Below are 23,532 nucleotides of genomic sequence, written 5' to 3' on the forward strand. Positions count from 1 at the left end.
CTCCCACAACAAGCATGTGAGCTTCACAAGGGCAGAGACTTGGCCTGTTTTGTTCACTGCCACAGCCGAAGCCTCCAGGACAGCGGCACAGTGTTGGCACCCAATGAATATTTGTTGAATGAATGCATGAAAGAATGGGAAGGCACCGGAGAGCAGAGTCTGCCGGCATGTCTGCCTGACACCCTCCTTCCTTCCTTCCACACACATTCACCCAACACCTACCAGGTGTCCGGCACTACTGATTGCTGGGATATGACTGTGACCAAAGGCAGATCTAGTGCCCCATGGACTTTACATCTCATAGGAAGCCACACCACTACAAAAAAAACTATACATTTCAGAAACTGTTTCACTAATTTTTTGTACTTCTTAAACTAAAGGGACACTAAGTTTGCCTTAAAGAGATACATCTATGATTGCAAATTGCTGAACAGGACATCAACTACTCAAATATGTAGCAAATATCTTTTCTTACATTAATAAGCAAAGAAAAAAGATATCTAATTGACTTTGTCCATGGAATTTGAAATTATGTACTATGTCAATCCCCACATTAAAACGGTATAATTTAATTAGAAACAAGAGAAACAATTCTTAGATGTAAATGCCTACAGAGTAGCATCTATATCAGTTAGTCTGAATGGCACTACTTTTGCACTGAAGAAATGCAGGAAGTTAATGTTTTAGAATTCTCCTCAGTCCTCAGGATTCAACAATGGTAATATGTTAAATCTGAAGTAAAGGATATAGTTGCATCTTAATTCTCTTAGTTACAGCTGAAGCACCAGATGTTGTGAAATATATATTAAAAGCCAGGCTAAGAAGAAGAAGAAGAAGAAAAAAAAAAGCCAGGCTTATGCAATGCTTAACAAAAACAATCTGATCACTTGGAAAGAGAACCTACAAAATACAACTGAAATCACCATGTGAAGATCTATTTAGATTCCATTAAAAGGTGCTAACATTTGAATTTTGTACTACTCACCTTCCTCTATAAACAGTCTTTATTGATTCTACAGCCAATCCAGTAGCAACAATATCATCAGCATTATGTCTTCGACCACTAACCATCAGTAAGCCATCCATTTTCCCAACCACGAACACCAAACTACCCTGAAAGGTAATGATGATTTCCCTTGATTTCCATGATTTAAATAGTAAAACAGACATCTTTTAACTTCCTGCCTTTAAATAAATCTCATTTAAAAAGTATTAAAAACACAACTGCCATATTTTATGGATTCTAGAGAAAGCATTTCACACCCTGACATCTCTGAAATCAGTTGGGAAAAGAAAGAGTGGCATCTTACAGCCAATGAAGTCTCACAGGATACCTAAGAAGGGAATTTACTCATATTTATTTTAGGGAGGAACTTCATTAAGAAAGCAACTAGGAATCCACCCAAGCATAGCTGATTTTCCCAGCCATGATTTATGTGTTAGTCTGCTTATGTTTCTATTCAGAGGATACAGAGGAAGAAAAATGTATTCATTTACTATTGGAATTAGGAGGAGATTAAAACAGTTTAAATAGGAGAATGACCATCTCAGGTTGGTAAGGGTAATGCTGTTTCCATCTGGCAGGATTAGAAATAGGCTAAGAAAGAAAGGTCTAAGGAATGCTGTAGGTGCCTTTCTTTTCCAATAAGAAAACAAAGCAGCAGGGAACTGCTATGAAATCCCCAAAAGCATCACTGCATAAATAATCTTCCCAGACTCATTTGCAGCAAATTACCTTTTCTCATTCATTACAGAATTTCTAAACTTCTTAGTCCATTTACACACATTCACCTACCTAGTAGTTATTTCCATGTGAATGTCACTCACTGATTTACTAAGCACAATGTAGTGCCCTACACAGTGACTGGGCCATGTAAGACATAACCCATATCCTCAACAAGCTACTGGTTCAACCCGTATGTCAGGAAAAAAGCAGCCATTTCCAACAAAGGCTGAAAAGCTACAGTGCTGGTAAGAGAATGAGACAGTCACTGTCATTCCTTCAATGTCCATTTCTCCATTTCATTCACAGTAGGATAATTTTTAGCTGGGCATGGCTGACCAAAATAAAGATTGCATTCCAGTCTCCCTTGAATCTAGGTGTGGCTGCAGGACTAGTTCAGACCAATAAGTGAAAGTGTTGCACAGCAGCTTCAAGGAATCTTCCTTTGAAGAAGAGGACTGCACCTTTCCCTGTTTCTTGGAATACAGATGAAAGGCTTGGAGCTCCATTTTGGACATCAATCATGGAGCTGTAAGCTAAAAGGAGGTGGGTCTTTGAGAATTTCCTGGTGCTAAGTGAAAAAGTCAAGACAAAGGTATAGAGTTGATTCTCCTAGATCTATGTCCTCACCCACCCTGCCCCTCCATAAATGGCAAGGAAGAAATAAAATAAAATTAGATCTCTTATATGACTGAAGATGTTAAGTGGAAAAGAAGACAGGGTAGGAGGTAATTAGAGATGAATGGAGGAATATGGGCTTAGCTAGGAATAATGACTATTACTTACAAAATAAAATCCTACTTCCCATGATATCACGCAAAGCCCCTCCATGACCTAGATCTCTGCCATCCTCTGGCTCATCAAGTTCACTGTGAGCTCTTTGAGAACAGGCTTTTAATGTCCTGATTGTCTCTAATCTTGTACCTATAAATACTGTGTTCTGAATAACGAACTGTTTTTTTTTGGTTTTTTTTTTGTTTGTTTTTTGAAATGAAGTCTCGCTCTGTTGCCCAGGCTGGAGCATAGTGGCGTGATCTCCACCTCCTGGGTTGAAGCGATTCTCCTGCCTCAGCCTCCCAAGTAGCTGGAATTACAGGTACATGCTACCACACCCAGCTAATTTTTGTATTTTTAGTAGACACAGAGTTTTGCCATGTTGGCCAGGCTGGTCTCGAACTCCTGACCTCAGGTGATCCGCCCACCTCGGCCTCCCAAAGTGCTGGGATTACAGGCATGAGCCACCACACCCGGCCCAAACTGTTTTCACTCAAAGGATTCACTATTACACATCACATAGTGCCAATCATTTACATGAAAATGCTCTGTATACTATGTATTATAGTTTGTCTTTGCTACTGAAGATAACTTTTTCCAGCACTCTTCTAACTTATTGCAACATGTTAATCAAATCAGAGCGAGATAGTGAGAATAAGTGAAAAGAGTTCTTAAAATAAAAAAAGTCTCATCATGTCTTCTGATCTCAGCGGGGGAAAAAAGAAAATAAAAAATGTCTTAGTTTGAAGGAGTCAAATGAACTTGAGTAGTGGAAATGATAAACACTAACTCATTTTATGACATCCTTACAAGAACTGCTTTAAATATAAGTGAAGTGGTTCTGTAACACTCTTGGACTAATCAGAATTTGTTCTGTTCTGTGAATTAAAGTCCAAATATTTGGATCAAACGTAACAAAATCAACATGAAAGCATCACTTACCGGCCCTACAAACCCCAGCAATCCTGATCGGATGAATGGCACATCCCCAACAGGAGAGCCTGCAGAATTCAATGGAATTACCTAAGAGACAAAATGAAGTAAGTGAAAAACTTTGCTTTTTCTTAGAAAGTATATGTGATTTTAAAAAAGTTTTATTAAAATACATGCTCAGTGAAAAAATAATGTAATAGTGAATCCAGTAATTCCATCCCTTTAGAGATAAGAAATAATTACAATTTATTGTTTATCTCTCTAGACTTTTAAGATACATATATATAAATATATATATAACATATTAAAAAAGTATATATAAATAAATGTGCTGAGTTTTTTTTTTTTTTCAAACAGATATTATACTTTTTGCAACTTGCTTTTCCACGAAATATATCTCAGATACCCTTCCAAGTTAGTAAGAGTTGACTTAGCCCACTTAGCCACTCCATGGGGGACAGGACAGCATAGTCGTTGGTGTCAATTCAATTTCTGGCTCTGCCACTTACTAGTAACATAGACTTTAGGCAAGTGCCTGGATTTTTCTGAGCCTCTGTTTTGCAGCCACTTAATGGAGTACTCTGTGCCTCTCACAGGCTTGGAGTAAAGATTAAGGAATGCAAAAAGATTTGCAGAAACAAGTATGGTATCTGACCCAGAATCAGTATTCAGGAAATTGTAGCTATTAGAATGTAACCAGTCTTTTATTACAGCTGGATAGGCCATTATAATTTTTCACTATTATAAAGGTGCTTTAATGAATATTGCTGTATTCATTTATACATCTGTACAAAAGGCATGAGTCTTTTCAATTTTAATTGGCTGGCCTATAAAACTGTTGTATCCATTTACACTCATTAATACCATACTAGAATGTCTGGTTTTTCCCATGTTCTGGCTAATACTATGTGCTATCCATTTTTCCAAACTTTGCCAATCTGGTAACGAAAAATATATCCCATTGTTAATTTATTAAAAAAAAAAAATTTTTTTTTTAAATGAGATATAGTCTCACTTTGTTGCCCAGGCTGGAGTGCAATGGTGCAATCATAATTCACTGCAGCCTCAAACTCCTAGGCTCAAACAATCCTCCCACCTCAGCCTCCCAAGGAGCTGGGAGTACAGGTGCGGGTTACCACGCCTGGCTAATTTTTAATTCGTTTGTAGAGATGGGTCTCGCTACATTGTCCAGAGGTATTGAACTCCTAACCTCAAACAATTCTCCTGCCTTGGCTTCCCAAAGTGTTGGGATTACAGGAGTGAGCCACCATACTCAGACTTAAAAAAATTTTTTTAAATTCAAGACAGTAGACATTAATCCCATTATTGCTTTAATTGCATTTTATAAGTAATATGTCTGAATTTCTTTTCCTTTATTTGCTGGGCATTTGTATTTCTTTTGTGAGTAGCCTATTCATGTCTCTTACCTATTTTTTCTACCTGATAGCTGCTCCCCACCCCTCCTTTTTTTTTTTTTTTAAGAGATGAGGTCTCACTATGTTGCCCAGGCTGGAATGCAGTGGCTAGTCACAGGCGTAACAATGGTTCAGTACAGCCTTGAACTCCTCGGCCCATGTGATCCCCCGTGTCGCACTCCAGAATAGCTGGGACTACAGGTGTGAACCACAGCACCCGGATAATTTTTTTTTTAAGACAGAGTTTTTTGCTCTGTTGCTCAGGCTGGAGTGCAATGGCACAATCTCGACTCACTGCAACCTCCGCCTCCCGGGTTCCAGCGATTCTCCTGCCTCAGCCTCCTGAGTAGCTGGGATTACAGGTGCCTGCCACCACAGCCAGCTAAGTTTTGTATTTTTAGTACACAAGGTTTCACCATGTTGGCCAGGCTGGTCTTGAACTCTTTTTGTTTTTGAGACAGAGTCTCGCTCTGTCGCCCAGGCTGGAGTGCAGTGGCACAATCTTGGCTCACTGCAAGTTTCACCTCCCGGGTTCAAGCCGTTCTCCTGTGTCAGCCTCCCGAGTAGCTGGGACTACAGGCGCCCGCCACCATGCCTGGCTAATTTTTTGTATTTTTAGTAGAGACGGGGTTTCACCATTCACAGGATGGTCTCGATCTCCTGACCTCATGATCCGCCTGCCTCGGCCTCCCAAAGTGCTGGGATTACAGGTGTGAGCCATCGTGCCCAGCTGGTCTTGAACTCTTGACCTCAGGTGATCCACCCACCTCAGCCTCTCAAAGTGCTAGGATCACAGGCATGAGCAACTGCTCCCAGCCTCATCTGGATAATTTTTAAGATTTATTTTTTATATAAAATAATAATTATAACAACACTAAATGCTTATCAGTACCAGGCACAGGTTTACTTGCTTTACAGTTAATCCTCAAATTAATCCTATAGAAACAGCATTAGTATTTCCATTTTACAGATGAAGTGAGTTTCACTTGCCTCAAATAGCTAGCACATGGGAGTGATGGAAAATCAACTGTTGTCATACATGTCACAAAAGTTTTTCTCCCTGGTAGCATTATCTATAAAATATTTTTATTTTCTGACTAGTCAATACTAGATCTTGACCTGGTGTGGTGGCTCACGCCTGTAATCCCAGCACTTTGGGAGGCTGAGGAGGGTGGATCACCTGAGGTCAGGAGTTCAAGACCAGCCTGGCCAACACGGTGAAACCCCATCTCTACTAAAAATACAAAAAAACTAGCCAGGCGTGGTGGCAGGCACCTGTAATCCCAGCTACTTGGGAGGCTAAGGCAGGAGAATTGCTTGAACCCGGGAGGCAGAGGTTGCAGTGAGCCGAGATTGCACCACTGCACTCCGCCTGGGCGACAGAGCGAGACCCCACCTAAAAAAACAACAACAACAACAAAAAAACAAACCACAAAACAAATTTAAAACCTAGATCTTTTCTCCAGTGAAATGTTAACTACATTGGTAAACTCTCTCAGGATTTAAATTTAAGAAGCCAGTAAGAAAAATACTGGGAACTTTAATTTGGAAAACCCAGATACTAGCTTTGTCCTTTTCTGGTACAATTTTTATTCTACTTCACTATCACTAAATTTATAATGCAGATTTTAAATTTTCTTCAACACTATGGACCTAGCAGTTTGGTATTAAGTCTGAGAATTCTGGCTAGTGAACTGCCTCATAGGAAAGGTAATGAAACAAAATATCAGTATCTTCAAACACTGCTTGAGGCTCTTGTTTTTAGTAAGGAAAAGTCAATGAAGAAAAATTACAGGCGCAACAGCTCATGCCTGTAATCTTTGCACTTTGGGAGGCCAAGATGAGAGGATCACCTGAGGCCAGGAGTTGAAGGCTGCAGTGAGCTATGATTGAGCCACCGTATTCCAGCCTGGGTGACAGAAATAAATAGGGTGAGATTTAAATTAGTTACATGTATATACACTCAAGGGAGGTAAATCAATCACCTAGGAAAGTAAACCAAGAGACTGGCAGTAAACACATGCTTGAAGAGCTTATGAATGCCCACTCCTGGCATGGTGAATTGCACACAGCTTTTGAATGCTGGGCAAGAGCACAGTAGTAATAGTTATGAGAAAGACATTTAGTAAGTGATATAAACCATTTTAGGTTGGGTAAACACAAAGATAAGGTTCAGCCCAGGAGCTCTTAGCCCTTTTCAGGTACCACATCATGGAGAGCACAGATATGGTATCACAGAGATGATACTTTCTCTGAAGTTACATTTGTTAGTATGTAATCACATGCACTGATTTCAAATGGGACAGTAGATGCCTGTAACCTTCCATCCTGGGAATCACTAGTCTAGATTATAGAAAAAGAAGCTCAAAGAACTGAAAAATAGGAGTGCTTATATAAGCTCTGTCTTGTGTGAAGAGGGATGTGGCTGCCACCTGAATTTCTCTCGTCCCTAAAATGTATCCTGAGACAGGTTAATTCCAATTATTAAATGTAGACAATTAACCGCCCCTGTTCTGACTTCTAGGTTCACTAGGCAAAGTTTCCATTACAACCTGGCTTCGCATGCAGAAGTGCCTGCAGGAAAACCATGTGCGAGTCTAGCTAGAATGTGCTGGCCCCACAAGAACGTGAGCTCCACAAGGAGTTTTGTTTTGTTTTCTGATGCACCCCAAGCATCTGGAACATTGCCAGACACATTAAAGGTGCTCAAAAAATATCTGTCTGACTGAAAGACTGAATAATATGAGCAACCTGACTCCTGTGAAAGGACAGTCTTCATTTTTAATTAGTAACTGAGCATAATTGGAGTTTACTCTCGAAATTAAATTTTGAATTTACAAAGCTCAAACCATGGCAAATTCACCAGAGTGAATTTTTGTGAGGCCTCTTACCCTTTTTTTTTTGGTTTTGTTGTGTGTGTGTGTGTGTGTGTGTGTGTGTGTGTGTGTGTTTGAGACAGGGTCTTGCTCTGTCCCCTAGGCTGGAATGCAGTGGCATGATCATAGCTCACTGCAGCCTTGAACTCCTGGGCTCAAGGGATCCTCCTGCCTCAGCCTTTTGAGTAGCTGGGACCACAGCCATGCACCACCATGTCTGGCTAATTTTTTCAATTTTTTGGTAGAGATGGGATCTTGCTACATTGCCTTGCTACATTGCTACATTGCCTGGTCTCAAACTCCTGGCCTCAGTAGGAGCAATCCTTCCGCCTCAACCTCCAAAGGTGTTGGGATTACAGGCATGAGCTACCATGCCCAGCTCATCTTACCCTTTTAAAAAATCTAACAGATACACAACAGCACTTCCTATATGCCAGATGCTCTTTCTAAGCACTTTATAAAACATTAACTCAATTAGTGCTCACAACAATCCTATGACATAGGTACAATTATTACTCACATTTTAAAGATAAGGAAATTGGGGCACAGGGAGGTTAACCAACTCACCCAAGGTCAACTAGTGACCTAAGTTCAGAATTTGAACTTAGGCAAGTCTAGCTCCAGAGTACACACTCTCAACCACATGTTATGCTATGTCCCATCAACCAGGGGATCTGCCCTCGTAACATCCTGAAATCCCCAAACATTTTCCCTGTGAAATGTTAATATCATGTACCTCAAATGTATTTTTTGTCACACCAGCAAGCCCAAAGTACATCATGCCTCCAGTTTTGGAGCTAACACAGATTTCTCCAATTTCATCTGTTTTGCAGAGCTGGGGAGGTCCATCTGGTTTCACAATGCACATCATCCCTAACGTACAGAAAATACAGGTTAAAGGACAAAGATTCTAGAAAACCTTTGTAAAATAACAGCTTCATCCTGTGAACCCAAGAAAGTCCTGCCTTTACTGAGTGGCATTAAGTAAAAATACCAAACAGGAATGCTAAACATAAACCTGAAACTACATAGGTATATTTGAAATGTAAAGCTTGTAGAGACAGTGACATATTAACGATGAATGCAAAGCCCAAATAAACAGGTTAGATGAATGAGGTGTTACCCTTAGGCAGGTCAAACTCAAACACTCTTGGAAGCAGTATGCTCTAATTTTCTGCCAGTCCCAATGGCTTGGCAATTACAGTGAAAACCAGGTAACTTTAACATCTCTCAGTATTTGGCCTTCCCGGTAAAGAAATGGACTTGAAGCATTCACAACTGGTAAGTCATACAATACTGCTGGAAGGTCAGCATAATCATAATGACTTAACTATTATAGAGGCTCTGAGAAATTAAATGCGTTAAGTACTGCATTAAGGGTTCCTCGTTTGGGATTCTGTATTTTATCAGGCTCTATTATCTCTGATGACAAATCTTTATGAAAAACCAAATGATGCTCCTTGCAACTCACCACCAGGCATTACATGCCCCACATCCTGGACCGTCAGTGCTGAATTTTTATCTTCAGTATTGACCCGTATTACCCCATAGCTCAATCCATTCATTGAGAGAATGGCTCTTCCTGGCAAAGGGGCTCCTGGAACTCCAGGCCTGAAAAGAAGAACCCATCAAGTTTGGTGAATGAAATAACATCAAGGGAAAAATACAAATACGTAGGAAGACAAATTTCCTCTGGCTACAATACCAAAAAAATTCTCCATTTTCTCTCCCAAAAATATGCCAAATTAGAGCTGGGTGTGGTGTCTCACACCTGTGATCCCAGCAACCGCTGTGGCAGGAGGATTGCTTGAGGCCAGGAGTTCAAGACCAGCCTGGGCAACACAGTGGGACCCCATCTCTACAAAAAATACAAAAATTAGCTGGGTATGATGGCACACGCTTGTAGTCCCAGCTACTTGGGAGGCTAAGGTGGGAGAACCATCTGAGCCTGGGAGGTTGAGGCTACAATGATCGTGTCACTGTGCTCCAGCCTCGATAACAGAGAAAGACCCCATCTTTAAAAAATTAAATTAAAAAAAAAATGTAGTGTAGTAAACACATAAACCAGCAAAATGGTCATTTATTATCATCATCAAGTATTGCGTACTGGGCCAGGCTTGGTGGCTCATGCTTACAATCCCAGCACTTGGGAGGACAAGGAAGGTGGACTGCTCAAAGCCAGTAATTCGAGACCAGCCTGGGCAACATAACAAGAAGCTATCTCTACAAAAAAATTTAAAAATTAGCCAGGCGTGGTGGTACATGCCTGTAGTCCTAGCTACTCAGGAAGTTGAGGCAGGAGGACTGTTTGAGCCCAGGAGGTTGAGGCTGCAGTGAGCCATAATCATGCCACTGGGTGACAAAGAGAGATCCTATCTAAAAAAAAAAAAAAAAAAAAAGTATATCTATATACACACACACACATTCACTGATACTTACATACATAATGGTCTTGAATATACTATAGATATACTATCTATACTTAAGCTACAATCAAGAACAGTCTATTTCTAATCTAAGGTGCTATGGATTCCGAAGAGCAAAATGGCACAGAAAAAGAGCTAATTCACAAATACGAAATATCAATTAAATTTTTCAGTTTACTGCATACACTTTGAGCAAGAGTAGGAAAAATGAGATGCTTGAAACTGCTTAGAAAATTAGTTAACATCCCTTTGTCATCACCTGGTAAATACTGCACATTTCATCCAAGTTGTAACATACATCAAGAGCATCTGACATCCTGAACAGTACCTGCGGATTGCTACAGTCATGGCTTCAGCAGACGTGGCGCACGGACAGATGGCCTCAGGCTTCAGTCCATGGCTTTGGAACAGACTCAGGAAGGCATCACAGGATGACACGGACCCTAAGGAGTTGGAACAGATCAACCTGAAGCTAAAATTGTGATTTTCATTACTGTAGGAAAATGGTAAAGAATAGAAAGCTGACATTCTTATTTCTCATGAGAACTCATATTGTATATTGTTAATTCCACGCAAATATTTTACTGTCCCTGTGAGATGGTTTGATATATTTCAAGGACAAATTAATGCTCATCCAGCCCATAAAAGGTCACTGACACTATTTAAAGTTACACCTTGGAATAAGGCTGCTCCTATGAAACTGACAAATCAGTATCAGAGATAACACTGCAGGCAATATGCAGCCAGTTTATAATTTAGCAACTCTTCCTGAGGAACTGTCATAGCCAGTGCAATTTAATATTGGCTTAGCTCCACCTTCTATATGATATTAAGGTCAAGCCCATGTCTGTGTTTTAAACTATGATGATCAATGTGACTACTAACAAAGTCCATTTATGACAAACAGTGTAGTGCTCTACCTGATTCTACTGTGTGAAGGATCAGGATTTGGGGGCTTGTAGAGAAAAGCAGGTAACACAGGAATACCCAGTTACATGATAGAAAGAGGTTATACATGAATGAGCAAAAAAGAATGACTTAAAAGCTTATAGATCCATCAAAAGATGAATGAGTAAATACAATGTGGTATAACTATATAATGGACGATTTCCTGGTAGTAACAAGGAATGCAGAAGTACTGACAGATACTACAACATGGATGAACGTTGAAAACATGCTCAGAAAAAGAAGCCCATCACAAAGACCACATACTGTATGACTGCATTTATAAGAAATGTTCAGAATAGGCAAATCTAGGGAGACAGGCAATAGATTAGCAGTCGTCTAGGGCTGGGGCAGGGGGAAAAATGGGGAGTGACTGATAATGGGCATGTGGTTTCTTTTTGGGTGATGAAAATGTTCTAAACTTAGATTGTAATGATGGTTACACGACTCGTGAATATACCAAAACCACTGAATTACACACCTTAAATGAGTGAGTTTTTCAGTATGTGAATTATATCTTAGTACAGGGCAAAAAACCCTAATCTATCAAAACACAGGATATTCCCAGATCCACAATGAAGAAATACTCACAGGGGTTAGCTCCATCAGTCACAATTAACATTCGGAGGGAACTCAAGCTCACGTCTCTTTGGTCCCGATGTGCCATCATAGCCCAGTGCAAGTCCCGACATTTTACTAAAGCTACCTTGGCTATAAATTCAAAAGGGATGAAGTTAACATACACAATAAATTTGGGACATATGTAATATACCACAATAAAAACATTTTTACTTATTTGGGGAATCATGATATTTGCTTGGAGAAGATAAAAACGGTTTCAAAGAGACTGTGCCAATAGCTCAGAGGCAGAAATTATCACATTTAGACAACTGACTGGACCTACAATTGTTTGTTCACTGAGACCCTCTAGGCAGGTCACAGTATCCCAGCCAAGGAAACTGTGAATACCAAGACACTCAAATCTAATTCAAGGCTCACATTTGGAAAAAATTCATCTCAATGCTTAAGAGAGGACATCAGTGAGATGAAGAGGCAAGGTACCTAATTCTGTAGTAACTAAACTCTACAATTTGTTAAGGGACAGGGGCATAGAAATGTTTCTAACAAGGGCAATTTGAAAATCTCTGAAATCCCTGAAATCTTAATTCAAACAGTCACATAATTAAAGCTCAGATGCTGCGGGTGACTACCTTTGTGAGCATGTACTCTTTGGACCCAAGAGAGAGGACAGGTTTTCATAACAGAGTAGGGTACGCTGATTGTGTGCATCTTATTCATTACATTCTGAAAAACAAAGAAAGAAGAAAAGTAATCAATACAAAATACATACTTAGTATTTTAAAACTGAGCTGGTATTTTGTTAGCAATTTTAATTATACAAGTAATACTCAAATACACATTCTTTGAAAACAATCTTAAATATTAAATATAAGATTGAAGTTCCTTTAATACCTACCCTCAAACCTGGTTCCCTCCTCTCCTCGCCAGAGATAATCAGTTACAAATTTGACAGATATCCTTCCAATCTTTTTTCAATGCATTTTCATAGATATTTGTTCCCATAGAAATATATAAGTATTTTTAACATAAAAGACATCATATTATACATATATCTGTAACTTGTTTTTTTCATTTAAATTGTTTTAAAGCTAAATCTATGCATATCAGTATAAGAGATCTACATAACTCTTTTTGAACTGCGGCATAGTATTCCATTGTTTGGCTATATCACAATTATTTAGGCATTTCCCTATTAATGACAATTTTTTGCTACTACAAAAAATGTTTCAAGGAGCACATTCCTACTTCCTTCCCTGGGCTTGTGCAAGTATTTCCCTATATGGACATGTAATACTGCTGTCATATGGCATATGCTTTAAAAAAAAAAAAAAAAAAAAAGAGACAGGGGTTTCACTATGTTGCCCAGGCTGGCCTCCAATTCCTGAACTCAAGTGATTCTCTTGCCTCAGCCTCCAGGGTAGCTGGGACTGGTGTATGTATGTATGTATGTATGTATGTATGTATGTATGTATGTATTTATCTGAGACAGAGTCTTGCTCTGCTGCCCAGGCTAGAGTACAGTGGTGCGATCTCGGCTCACTGCAACCTCTGCCTCCTGGGTTCAAACAATTCTCCTGCACAGCCTCCGGAGTAGCAGGGATTACAGGTGTGCGCCACAATGTCCAGCTAATTTTTGTATTGTTAGTAGAGTTGGGATTTCACCATGTTGGCCAAGCTTGTCTTGAACTCCTGGCCTCAGGTAATTCGCCTGCCTTGGCCTCTAAAAGTGCTGGGATTACAGGCCTGAGTCACAGTGCCTGGCTGTGGTATATGCTTTTAAAATGCTAACAGACACTGCCAAACTGCCCTCCAACCCACTTAATGCTTTTATCATGTTCGTACTTGCCACATGCCACAAAGGGGCTAGCTGGGCATCACAAAGCAAGAAATCGAAATGTCCCTGTTTCTTACAGGAGGTCCTGCCTACACCTGTTAATTTTTTTTTTGTTAGATAAAGCTGAAGGTGTTGAGGGGTCATGCAATTTAGGGTCTCTCCTGCCACTCTAATCAAGCATACACAAGACACCCTGTCCCCAAAGAGACCCAGCCTCGTAGAATAACCAAGCCTTCGTATTGAGATTAGCCATTTTGCTCACTCTCTAATTTGCCCAAAGAAACCAAGATACTACTGCAAGATACTGTTTTCTCTCTCCAAGTTTCTAGCTCTGGTGAGAAACTTTTGGTTTCAGGAAAAGGCTGGTGTTTATAACTAAATTCTTCACACATGTCCCTATCTTGCACTTGGTATCATAGAGAAGAGATTCTTCTTACCTCCTCAAAAGGATTTTTAACTTCTGATAAAGAAGAAAATGGGAAAGATTTCAGAAAAGAGCTAGAAAGTAAATTTACTGAAGATTTTGAGGGTTCTGGGTGAAAAGGGATCCACCTCCTCTTCCCTCGTGATTCATTTCCCATGCTTTCCCAGCTCCTGCATTATCAAGAAAGTGAGACTAGAGGCTCTCTGAAGTCCTTTACAATTCAGGTAACCCTGTATTTTTTTTCTCTCTCCACCTATATGGCATGTTACATATAGTAGTTTTGCCACTTGAAATGTCCCCTCTCTCTACCTGTATATCCCCTTACAAAAATCTCTGTATGTCTAAAGCTTACCTATTTTTCAAAGTCCAACTCAGCTGTCACTTCTTCCATAAAAACTGCCTTGAAGCCCAGACCTGGAAGGAAGTCACCTTTTTCTAACACCCATAGTATGCTACCTGTTCCTCTCTGATGGGGAGAATCCCCATCTACCTTTTTACTCTTCTTCAGTTGCAGCATGCAGCTTATGCATGGCAGTCATTCAAAACATTCTGTCCAGTGGAAAGGTTATATAGCCTCTGGAAAATATTACTGACCTTTTGGGGATTTAAATTTCAAACAAGCACTGAGAGATGCTCCAGTTATACAGCATGCTGGCCTTATCTCAAGCACAATTTACACTAAGGGCCTTAAATCTGAGTAGCTTACCGCAAACATGCCGTGCCACAGCCCAGCATCCTTCTTAAAGTCTAAGACATTTACTATTGTTTCCCCTAAAATAGAAAAAATAGGAAGACAAAGAAATCATCTTTAGTATTAAGTAGCAAAATTATGTCACTTGCCTCTTATAAACAACTGATTTGATGTTTGTTTGCTTTTTCTTTTAGATGGAGTCTCACCTCTGTCACCCAGGCTGGAGTGCAGTGACGCGATCTCGGCTCACTGCAACCTCTGTCTCCCAGGTTCGATCAATTCTCCTGCCTCAGCCTCCCAAATAGCTGGGATTACAGGCATACACCACCATGCACGGCTAATTTTGTATTTTTAGTAGAGAGGGAGTTTCACCAGGTTGGCCAGGCTGGTCTTGAACTCCTGACCTCAAGTGATCCTCCTGCCTCGGCCTCCCAATGTGCTGGGATTACAGACATAAGCCACAGCGCCCAGCCTGATTTGATGTTTTTAGAGAAATGACTAAAAGTTCTCAGGGGTTTTTGAGGGTCTCCTCAAAACGGGTAGAGGACTGCTCATAAGGTAATGTGGTTACAACAGAGCCAAGGAGTTAGAAACTTCTTGTGACTTAGGCATTTCTTCCAAGAGGTATTTTTTTCCTGAATATGCAGAGAATACATGCTTATTTTAGAAACTTTGGAAGTTTGACAAATATATTTTAAATTTCCTAAAAGATACTTCCTAAAAAAAAAAAGTTGGTATGTATATGTATATATCTCTAAACATTCTATCTATACACACACATATACTTCTAGGCATATTTACATCTAGATAGATATCTAATGTGACAAACTGGTATACAAAGCTTGGTATCTAACTTGTTCCTACTTAATGATATATTGAAACAATTTCTTCATATCTTTAATATTCAAAAATAAGAATTTTAATGTCCCAGCCATTGTATGAATGTATTATAATTTTTTTTTTTTTTTTTTTGAGACAGAGTCTTGCTCTGTCACCCAGGCTAGAGTGCAGTGGCATGATCTCGGCTCACTGCAACCTCTGCCTCCAGGGTGCAAGTGATTCTCCAGCCTCAGCCTCCCAAGTAGCTGGGAGTACAAGCACAAGCCACCACACCTGGTCATTTTTTGTTATTTTTAGTAGAGATGGGGTTTCACTGTGTTGGCCAGGCTGGTCTCGAACCCTTGACCTCAGGTGATCCATCTGCCTCGGCCTCCCAAAGTGTTGGGATTACAGGCGTGAGCCACAGCGCCTGGCCTGAATGTATTATAACCTAATCAATCCTTATTTAAGGGCATTTTGATTGCTTCCATTATGTGTGTGTATATATATATAATTTCATGATAGAACATTGTTGTCTGGTTAAAAATTTTATCATGACCATTTATTAACTTGTTTCATTTTATAAAGGGAAAACACTAAAAAAATTAATATTGCAAAGAACATTCTGAGGCAAATAGTGGTTTATGCAATTATGTATCAACCTATCTAAAGTTCAAAAATATCGAATACATTTTTGTGTTTTAATTTATGCTTTTTGGTAGCTGAATTTCTTTGACTCCAAATGTATAGCTGGTAGCCCACTACACAGGCAGGGGAAGATGGAGATACCTGACATTCCACAGCTAACAAAAACAGGATTTTAATTAGGGTTTTCTACTGCTGTACTCTAGAAATTATGCTTTACATTTTGGTTTGCCCAGAATTTTGGTTCCTTTAAACTACAGCATATTTTTGAGAGGAAGAAAACAAAAGCAAGCCAAGAATGTGTCTTGGGACATTTCACTCTGAATTCGGTCATTAAAAGAGGTCCAATCACTGAGCATTGTGCTCACAGTCACACATCTCTGAAGGTAACAATGAGGGCAGTCATGGGATGAGGTCTGACCTTCAGAATAATTGCAGGCCTGCGACAGAGCTTGGCAGTGAGACAACATTGCAAGCCGGGATACTGTAACTCCCATTACACTCCCTTCTTTGCTTGTTTTATACTAGAAAACAAAAACAGAAACATAAGAAACACAATGAAATGGGTTATTTCAGATGACAAAACTAGAATCCAAAAACAAAACCCAGAAAAACCATCATAATGGGCTGAATTTAACATGTTTAATATGAATATTTAAGGCAATGTACTAGGGTCCCAAACTCAAATCACACAAAGATAGGATTGGAGGTTGACAAAGCTCAACAAAAATATATGTGAAAAAGACTTCAAAGTTTAATAGTCATCAGTGTGAAGTGGCTGCTCAAAAGCTAAAACAAACAAGTGGTTGGAGCTATATGAATAGAAACACAATATCAAATAAATACAAGTCAAGCACAGCACTGCAGAGTGAAAGGTATGTAAGACGTGGTCTCTGTGCGTTAGAAGCACCCAATTTTGTAAGGAAGAACTAGAAACGAATGGCCTATTTGCTCCTCCAAATCATTCAACTATAATTTTGCTTTTACCCTTAATGTTCCATTCAAGTTGCTTTTTACCAGGACTATCAACTTTCCTTTCTTTCTTTCTTTTAAGAGATGGAGTCTCACCATGTTGCCCAGGCTGGATTGGAACTCCTGGGCTCAAGCAATCCTCCCAGCTCAGCCTCCTGAGTAGCTGGAACTACAGGCATATGCCACTGTGGCCAGTTCAACTTTAAAAAAATTTTGGCTGGGTGCGGTGGCTCACGCCTGTAATCCCAGAACTTTGGGAGGCCAAGGTGGACGGATCACAAGGTCAGGAGATCGAGACCACCCTGGCTAATGCAGTGAAACGACGTCTCTACTAAAAATACAAAAAATTAGCCGGGCGTAGTGGCGGGCGCCTGTAGTCCCAGTTACTCAGGAGGCTGAGGCAGGAGAATGGCGTGAACCTGGGAGGCGGAGCTTGCAGTGAGCCAAGATCACACCACTGCACTCCAGCCTGGGCAACAGAGCAAGGCTCTGTCTCAAAAAAAAAAAAAAAAAAAAAAAAAATTAAGTGTTCCCAAGGTCAATAATGAGAAGGGGAGAAAGAGTAGAATAGGAGTTTGATCTGTACCTGACTGTGAACAGTCAACTGAGATAATTAACTACCTTAGGACCAGCCCCAATTTTTTGATTGTTATATCAAAAGGACATTTTGCATACCTTATCGAACCTTTCTGCAAAATTTGACTACTCTCTTTCTTGATGTTTTCTCCTTCCTTGGCTTTTTCGATACTCCTCTCTTCTAGTCTCTGTCTCTGTGTGTCTGTCTCTCTCCCATTGCTCCTCCATGTTCTCCACCCTTATCTCTTTTCACTTTATTCCATTAGGTTACTGCATTAATAGTAACTCCTTGTTCTCTATCTTCAACCCAGGCCTCTCCTCCAGAGAGATCCAGACTGACAGAGTCAACTAATCCCCTGGAATGTCCAGTAATCCTGTGAAACTCATATATCCATCACTGCCTTCTTTACCCCCGTCCCTGCCCCTGGAAACTCTTCCTGTTGTATTTTCTATCTTAGTGAAGGATGCTGCCATCAATCCCAGTTGCTCAAGCAAGAAACCTGAGTCTGTCTTGCCTTCTCCCTCTCCAGCATCAGTAACTAAGCCCTGCCTGCTCTATTTCCTTACTGTCTGAAGCTCCATCTACTTTGCTCTCTGCTCTCTACCATAAGCTTGGGCTCACCTGAATAACTGTAAAGCCGGTCTCCGTTTTTTTTCTTTTTGAGACACAGTCTCGCTCAGGCTGGAATGCAGTGGCACGATCATGGCTCACTGCAGCTTTGAGCTCCCAGGCTCAGCCTCCCAAGTAGCTGGGACTACAGGCATGTGCCACCACACCCGGCTAATTTTTGTATTTTTTGTAGAGACAGAATTTCGCCATGTTGCCCAGGCTCGTCTCGAACTCCTGAGCTCAAATGATCCGCCTGCCTAAGCCTCCCAAGGTGTTAGGATAATAGGGGTGAGCCACTGCGCCCAGCCCGTATTTCCTTTCTTAACCCAACCAGTCCAGATATATCTTCTTATAATAAATTCATTCTTGTCACTCTCCTGCTGACAACCCTTTAATAACTCCCTATTACCCAGAGATGCTTTAAACTCACTAGTAGAGTCCTGTGGGTAATAGGAGGATCCCAAGCAAGAACTGCAAGTTAATTCAAAATAACAGGCACCTAGAAAGACAGAGGGTAGAAGTTCTAATAAGGCCAGAGAGCTAAGCAAGAGCCACACAATGGAGGACCCTCCACCTTTAGGAGAGCCAATAAAGACAACTGAAGGAATGGCCAATGAGGCAGAGGAACTGAGATAGGAGTCCAAGAAACCAGGACTGGAGTTTTAAGGAGGACCGAGTGATGAACCATGTCATCACTGAGACATGACATAGATTGAGAGTTGATCACTAAATTTGGTATTTTTAATTGCTTATTTGTATTTTTTTCTTTTTTGAGACAGAATTGTGCTCTGTCATCCAGGATAGGGTGCAGTGGCATGAACACAGCTCACTGTTGCCTCAACCTCCTGGGCTCAAGTGATCCTCCCACCTTAGACTCCTGAGTAGCTGGGACTATAGGTGCATACCACCAGGCCCAGCTAATTTTTTATTTTTTGTAGAGACAGGGTCTCACTATGTTACTCAGGTTAGTCTTGAACTCCTGAGCTCAAGCAATCCAGCTGCCTCAGCCTCCCAAAGTACTGGGATTAAAGGCATGAGCCATCTTACCTGGCCTATCTGTCTGTCTTTTAAAGATACTTAGATCTGTTTCACCTTTGAAAACAATCATCCTGGCATCCAATAATACCCCCATCACCTCTCAGAGCTACTGGTCACTCTCTTCCTTTTCTTTGCAGTCCTCCTATTTGGCCTTCCAAAGTGCTGGGATTACAGACAGATGTGAACCATTGCATCCAGCCTCTCTAGTGCAGTGGCATGATCTCAGCTCACTGCAACCTCTGCATCCTGGGTTCAAGTGATCCTCCCGCCTCAACCTCCCAAGCAGCTGGGACTACAGACGTGCACCATCATGCCCAGCTAATTGTTTTTATTTTTAGTAGAAACAGGGTTTCACTATGTTGGCCAGTCTGGTCTCGAACTCCTGACCTCAGGAGCATCCACTCAGCCTCCAAAAGTGCCAGGATTACAGGCGTGAATCACTGTGTCCCACCCCAGCCTCTCTTTTCTATTTTTTACTTTTACTTTTAAGTATTGGGACACATGTGCAGAACGTGCATGTAGGTTACATAGGTATATGTGTGCCATGGTGATTTGCTGCACCTATCAACTCGTCATCTAGGTTTTAAGCCCCGCATGCATTAGGTATTTGTCCTAATGATCTCCCTCCCCTTGCCCCCCAGCCCTCAACAGGCCCCGGTGTGATATTCCCCTCCCTGTGTCCATGTGTTCCTATTGTTCAACTCCCATTTATAAGTGAGAACATGCAGTGTTTGGTTTTCTGTTCCTGTGTTAGTTTGCTGAGAAAGATGGCTTCCAGCTTCATCTATGTCCTGCAAAGGACATGAACTCATTCTCCCAGCCTCTCTTTTCTATATCCAAAATTTTTTGAAGTTCTCTCTACTTATCACCACAGTGTTCAAGGCTAGATGATTTTCCCCCAGATCTTGAAAAAACTTTTTATTGATTTGCCTGTTCATTAACTTAACAATTGGTGAGCATATGTCTCAGGCAGGATGCAGAGTGGTGAAGGCTACAGCTTTTAGAGTTAGACCTAACTCTGAGTCTAGCTCTGCCATTTTTGAGTCATGTGGCCTTTGCTCAGCTACTGAAATTCTTTTAAATCTTAGTCTCCTCATCTATAAAGTAAGTTTAATAATAATCCAAACCTCACAGGGTACTTGTGAGGACTAAATGAGAAAATGCACTTAAAGCATTCAGCCTGGTGCCTGGTGTGCACTTGGATTTGCTTAATCCGTTAATGGGATCATGTTGCCAATTGCATTTCTATACCAACCTCAATATCAAACCTTCCAGCCATTTGTTTATTCTTGCTCTTTATCTTTCATCTACTAATCTGTTCTTTTAAGCAGAGCTATTTTCCCTCCTCATTTCTCCGTTCTCTTACCCCCAACCTCTCTAAATAAGCAGCAGAGGAATTTCTCTGCCAGTACATCATTTCCTAAACGTTTGTACTTCCCTAAAGTCTTTTGTAACTTTCTTACATGAAGAATCCTTTTTTTTTTTTTTGCTGTCATTCTCTTGAATGTATACTTATAATCAAAATAATTAGGATAGAAGATCCACTACAAGGCATTTTACAAGCCAAAAGATGGAAATCTCACAAAGCAGGAGGATCTTCTAACATTAACGTTGCAAAAATTCAGTTTTATATTTTGAAAGGTGGTAAGCAAAGCCCAAGGAAAAGCCTGAAAGCATATTTTACATCTTAGGACTTACCTCAATGTATGCCGGTTCTGTCCCAGCAGGTGAGATGTGTGGCTGCCAGTCTTTCGGTGGCTTTGAAAGGTACTTGGAATCTGTTACAACCCATTTGAGCCGGGGCCAACCTAAATCAAACCCAAAGTGAAAATTGAATTGCCTAAGCCATCAGGGAATGAATTCACACTGAACTGGTCATTTTAAATATCAAGAGACCAAATTAAGATCATTTTATAATCAATAAAATACTTAGTTTTTATTAGTTTTTAGTGGCAAATCACCAGACAATTATACCTTCTTTCAAAAGTACAATCGTTCCACATGCTAATTCCAGGCCTTGACATTACCTCAACAACTGGGAGGTCCATTTGGCAGTGGAAGTCCACTGAGGTTAGTGGTCTATCCTCTGTCTCTACATGTAGCATTTAGCTTTAATGTACAGAGTGGTAGCTTTTTCCAACCATCGGCATAAAGGTTAAGGGTGTGGGCTGTGGAATCAGACAGATTTGGGTTCAAATTGCTGCTCTGCCATTTATTAGCTGTGACTTTGGGCAAGTTACTTAACCTCTCTGTTTCTCAGTTTCCTCACTTGTAAAATGGGGATAATAATGGTACCTACTTCATAAGAATATGAGAATTAAATAGAACATATATGTAAAGTACCTAGCTATTACTAAATTAAAAAGCTAATTAAAGCACTCAGTTTTAACTTTTAACTGATAATTCAGGTACAATGTTACTAACCTTTAAACTGTACTATTTCTCCATTCTGGGTTTTTGGCAGTCCTTTTAGACAAACTTCACTGGTAAGAGCTAAGGCAATACCACAGCTTCCTAGCAAGAAGCCAATCTGCTGACCTCCAGCATCCTGTGGAGAAATGATAATGAACATAGGTAGGGGAGCAAATGTGAGCACACTCATGCCCATATCTGACACTTAGTAATGCTCTGGCATTTTGTTTGATAACATTCATGGAGCCCCAACAATATCTGGCAATTGTCAAAATCCAATCACAATGTGTTCTTCCAAATAATTTCTACAATACAAACATTTCCTGAGCACAAATCAAGTATTTTATTAACCAGACATTACAAATGATAAATCCTACCAGACAAATGTAACCATTTTATTCAAGAGTCAGCAATGATCCTATTTTAGATTAGTTTCCAGCAAATTAAATAAATGCTAACATGGTTATCTTCCCCTAGCCTCACCCTAAAATTCGAGAGAAAAGCAAGTCAGGTATGAACAAAATAAATAATGTAAATGGATACTAAATGTCCAAGCTGACAATGAAAGTCAATGGATGGATATACCAAATCTGTATAATCCTTTTATTTTTCTGTTTTTAAAGGGGGTAGATTTAAGACTTACACAAAAACAGCAGCAAAAACAACAAAAGATATAGTCTAAAACATTTCCATTAAAATATCATCTTACAAGCATCATTATGAAACCACACAAATTCTGCCAACTTAATAATTTAAGAACAATCATATGATTTCCTGATCAAATGAAGGATACTATATCCCAACAACTAGAGATTTGGGGATGTTATCAATTTGTTTTTTATTCCTTTCAGAAATGCTTTTTCTTTTCTTTTTTTATGAGATGGAGCCTCTCTCTGTCACCCAACCTGGAGTGCAGTGGCATGATCTTGGCTCACTACAACTTCCACCTCCTGGGTTCAGGCTATTCTCCTGTTTCAATCTCCCAAGTAGCTGGGACTACAGGAGCGCACCACCATGCTTGGCTAATTTTTGTATTTTTAGTAGAGACAGGGTTTCGTCATGTTGGCCAGGCTGGTTTTGAACTCCTGACCTCAAGTGATCCACCTGCCTCAGCCTCCCAAAGTGCTAGGATTACAGGCATAAGCCACTGCGGCCCGGCTGATTTCTTCTTTTATTTTATTGAGACAAGATCTCACTTTGTTAGGCTGGTATACAGTGGCACAATCTTGACTCACTGCAAACTCCACCTCCCGGGTAAAAGCGATTCTCCTGCCTCAGCCTCCTGAGTAGCTGGGATCACAGGCTTGTGCCATCACACCTGGCTAATTTCTGTATTTTTAGTAGAGATGGGGTTCCACCATGTTGGCCAGGCTGGTCTCAAACTCCTGACCTCAGGTGATCCACCCACCTCGGCCTCCCAAAGTGCTGGGATTACAGGTGTGAGCCACTGTGCCCGGCCAATTTCTTCTTATAAATCCACATCCTCCAACATATTCATCTTTGACATCAGCCCTCAGAAATAAACTGCATGACAAAATTAGCATCAAGTGGCTCATGGAGAAATCACTCAGTCAAACATGGAAATCTGTTACATATGCTTCATTTTAGTTGGGCTGATGTATTGTCAAAGTAAAATCTTATAATCCAGAGAAGTAACATGTCATCACACCATCACTTTCCACCTAATGGAAATCCTAGGTCATATGATACAGTTAGAGGAAATCCCTTTAAAAAAGGTCTCAACTACTATAAATGTGGATTATCTATAGTCTCTGAAGCAAGAATGGGATTCTTTATAAATGATCAGTGTTGAAAGTCAAGTATGCCCCCATGATAT

The 23,532-nt window shown here is 40.3% G+C and overlaps 1 protein-coding gene across 11 annotated transcripts in view; it reads right to left on the reverse strand.

Moving 5' to 3' along the window:
* The window catches only part of DIP2B (disco interacting protein 2 homolog B), a 247,874-nt gene that overhangs the window by 40,792 nt on the left and 183,550 nt on the right, over positions 1-23,532 (reverse strand). For all 11 annotated transcript variants that reach the window (XM_034935861.3, XM_034935860.3, XM_055095660.2 and 8 more), the window contains 11 exons: positions 21,708-21,831; positions 20,982-21,091; positions 16,509-16,611; positions 14,639-14,703; positions 12,304-12,397; positions 11,684-11,803; positions 10,476-10,590; positions 9,193-9,332; positions 8,458-8,594; positions 3,440-3,520; positions 986-1,113 (listed from right to left, as the gene is read on the reverse strand). In XM_034935861.3, coding sequence (XP_034791752.1) covers positions 986-1,113; positions 3,440-3,520; positions 8,458-8,594; positions 9,193-9,332; positions 10,476-10,590; positions 11,684-11,803; positions 12,304-12,397; positions 14,639-14,703; positions 16,509-16,611; positions 20,982-21,091; positions 21,708-21,831 — 1,217 coding nt within the window. The remainder of the gene's footprint in view (positions 1-985; positions 1,114-3,439; positions 3,521-8,457; positions 8,595-9,192; positions 9,333-10,475; positions 10,591-11,683; positions 11,804-12,303; positions 12,398-14,638; positions 14,704-16,508; positions 16,612-20,981; positions 21,092-21,707; positions 21,832-23,532) is intronic.

The sequence above is a fragment of the Pan paniscus genome, chromosome 10, assembly GCF_029289425.2.
Source record: "Pan paniscus chromosome 10, NHGRI_mPanPan1-v2.0_pri, whole genome shotgun sequence".
NCBI lineage: Eukaryota > Metazoa > Chordata > Mammalia > Primates > Hominidae > Pan > Pan paniscus.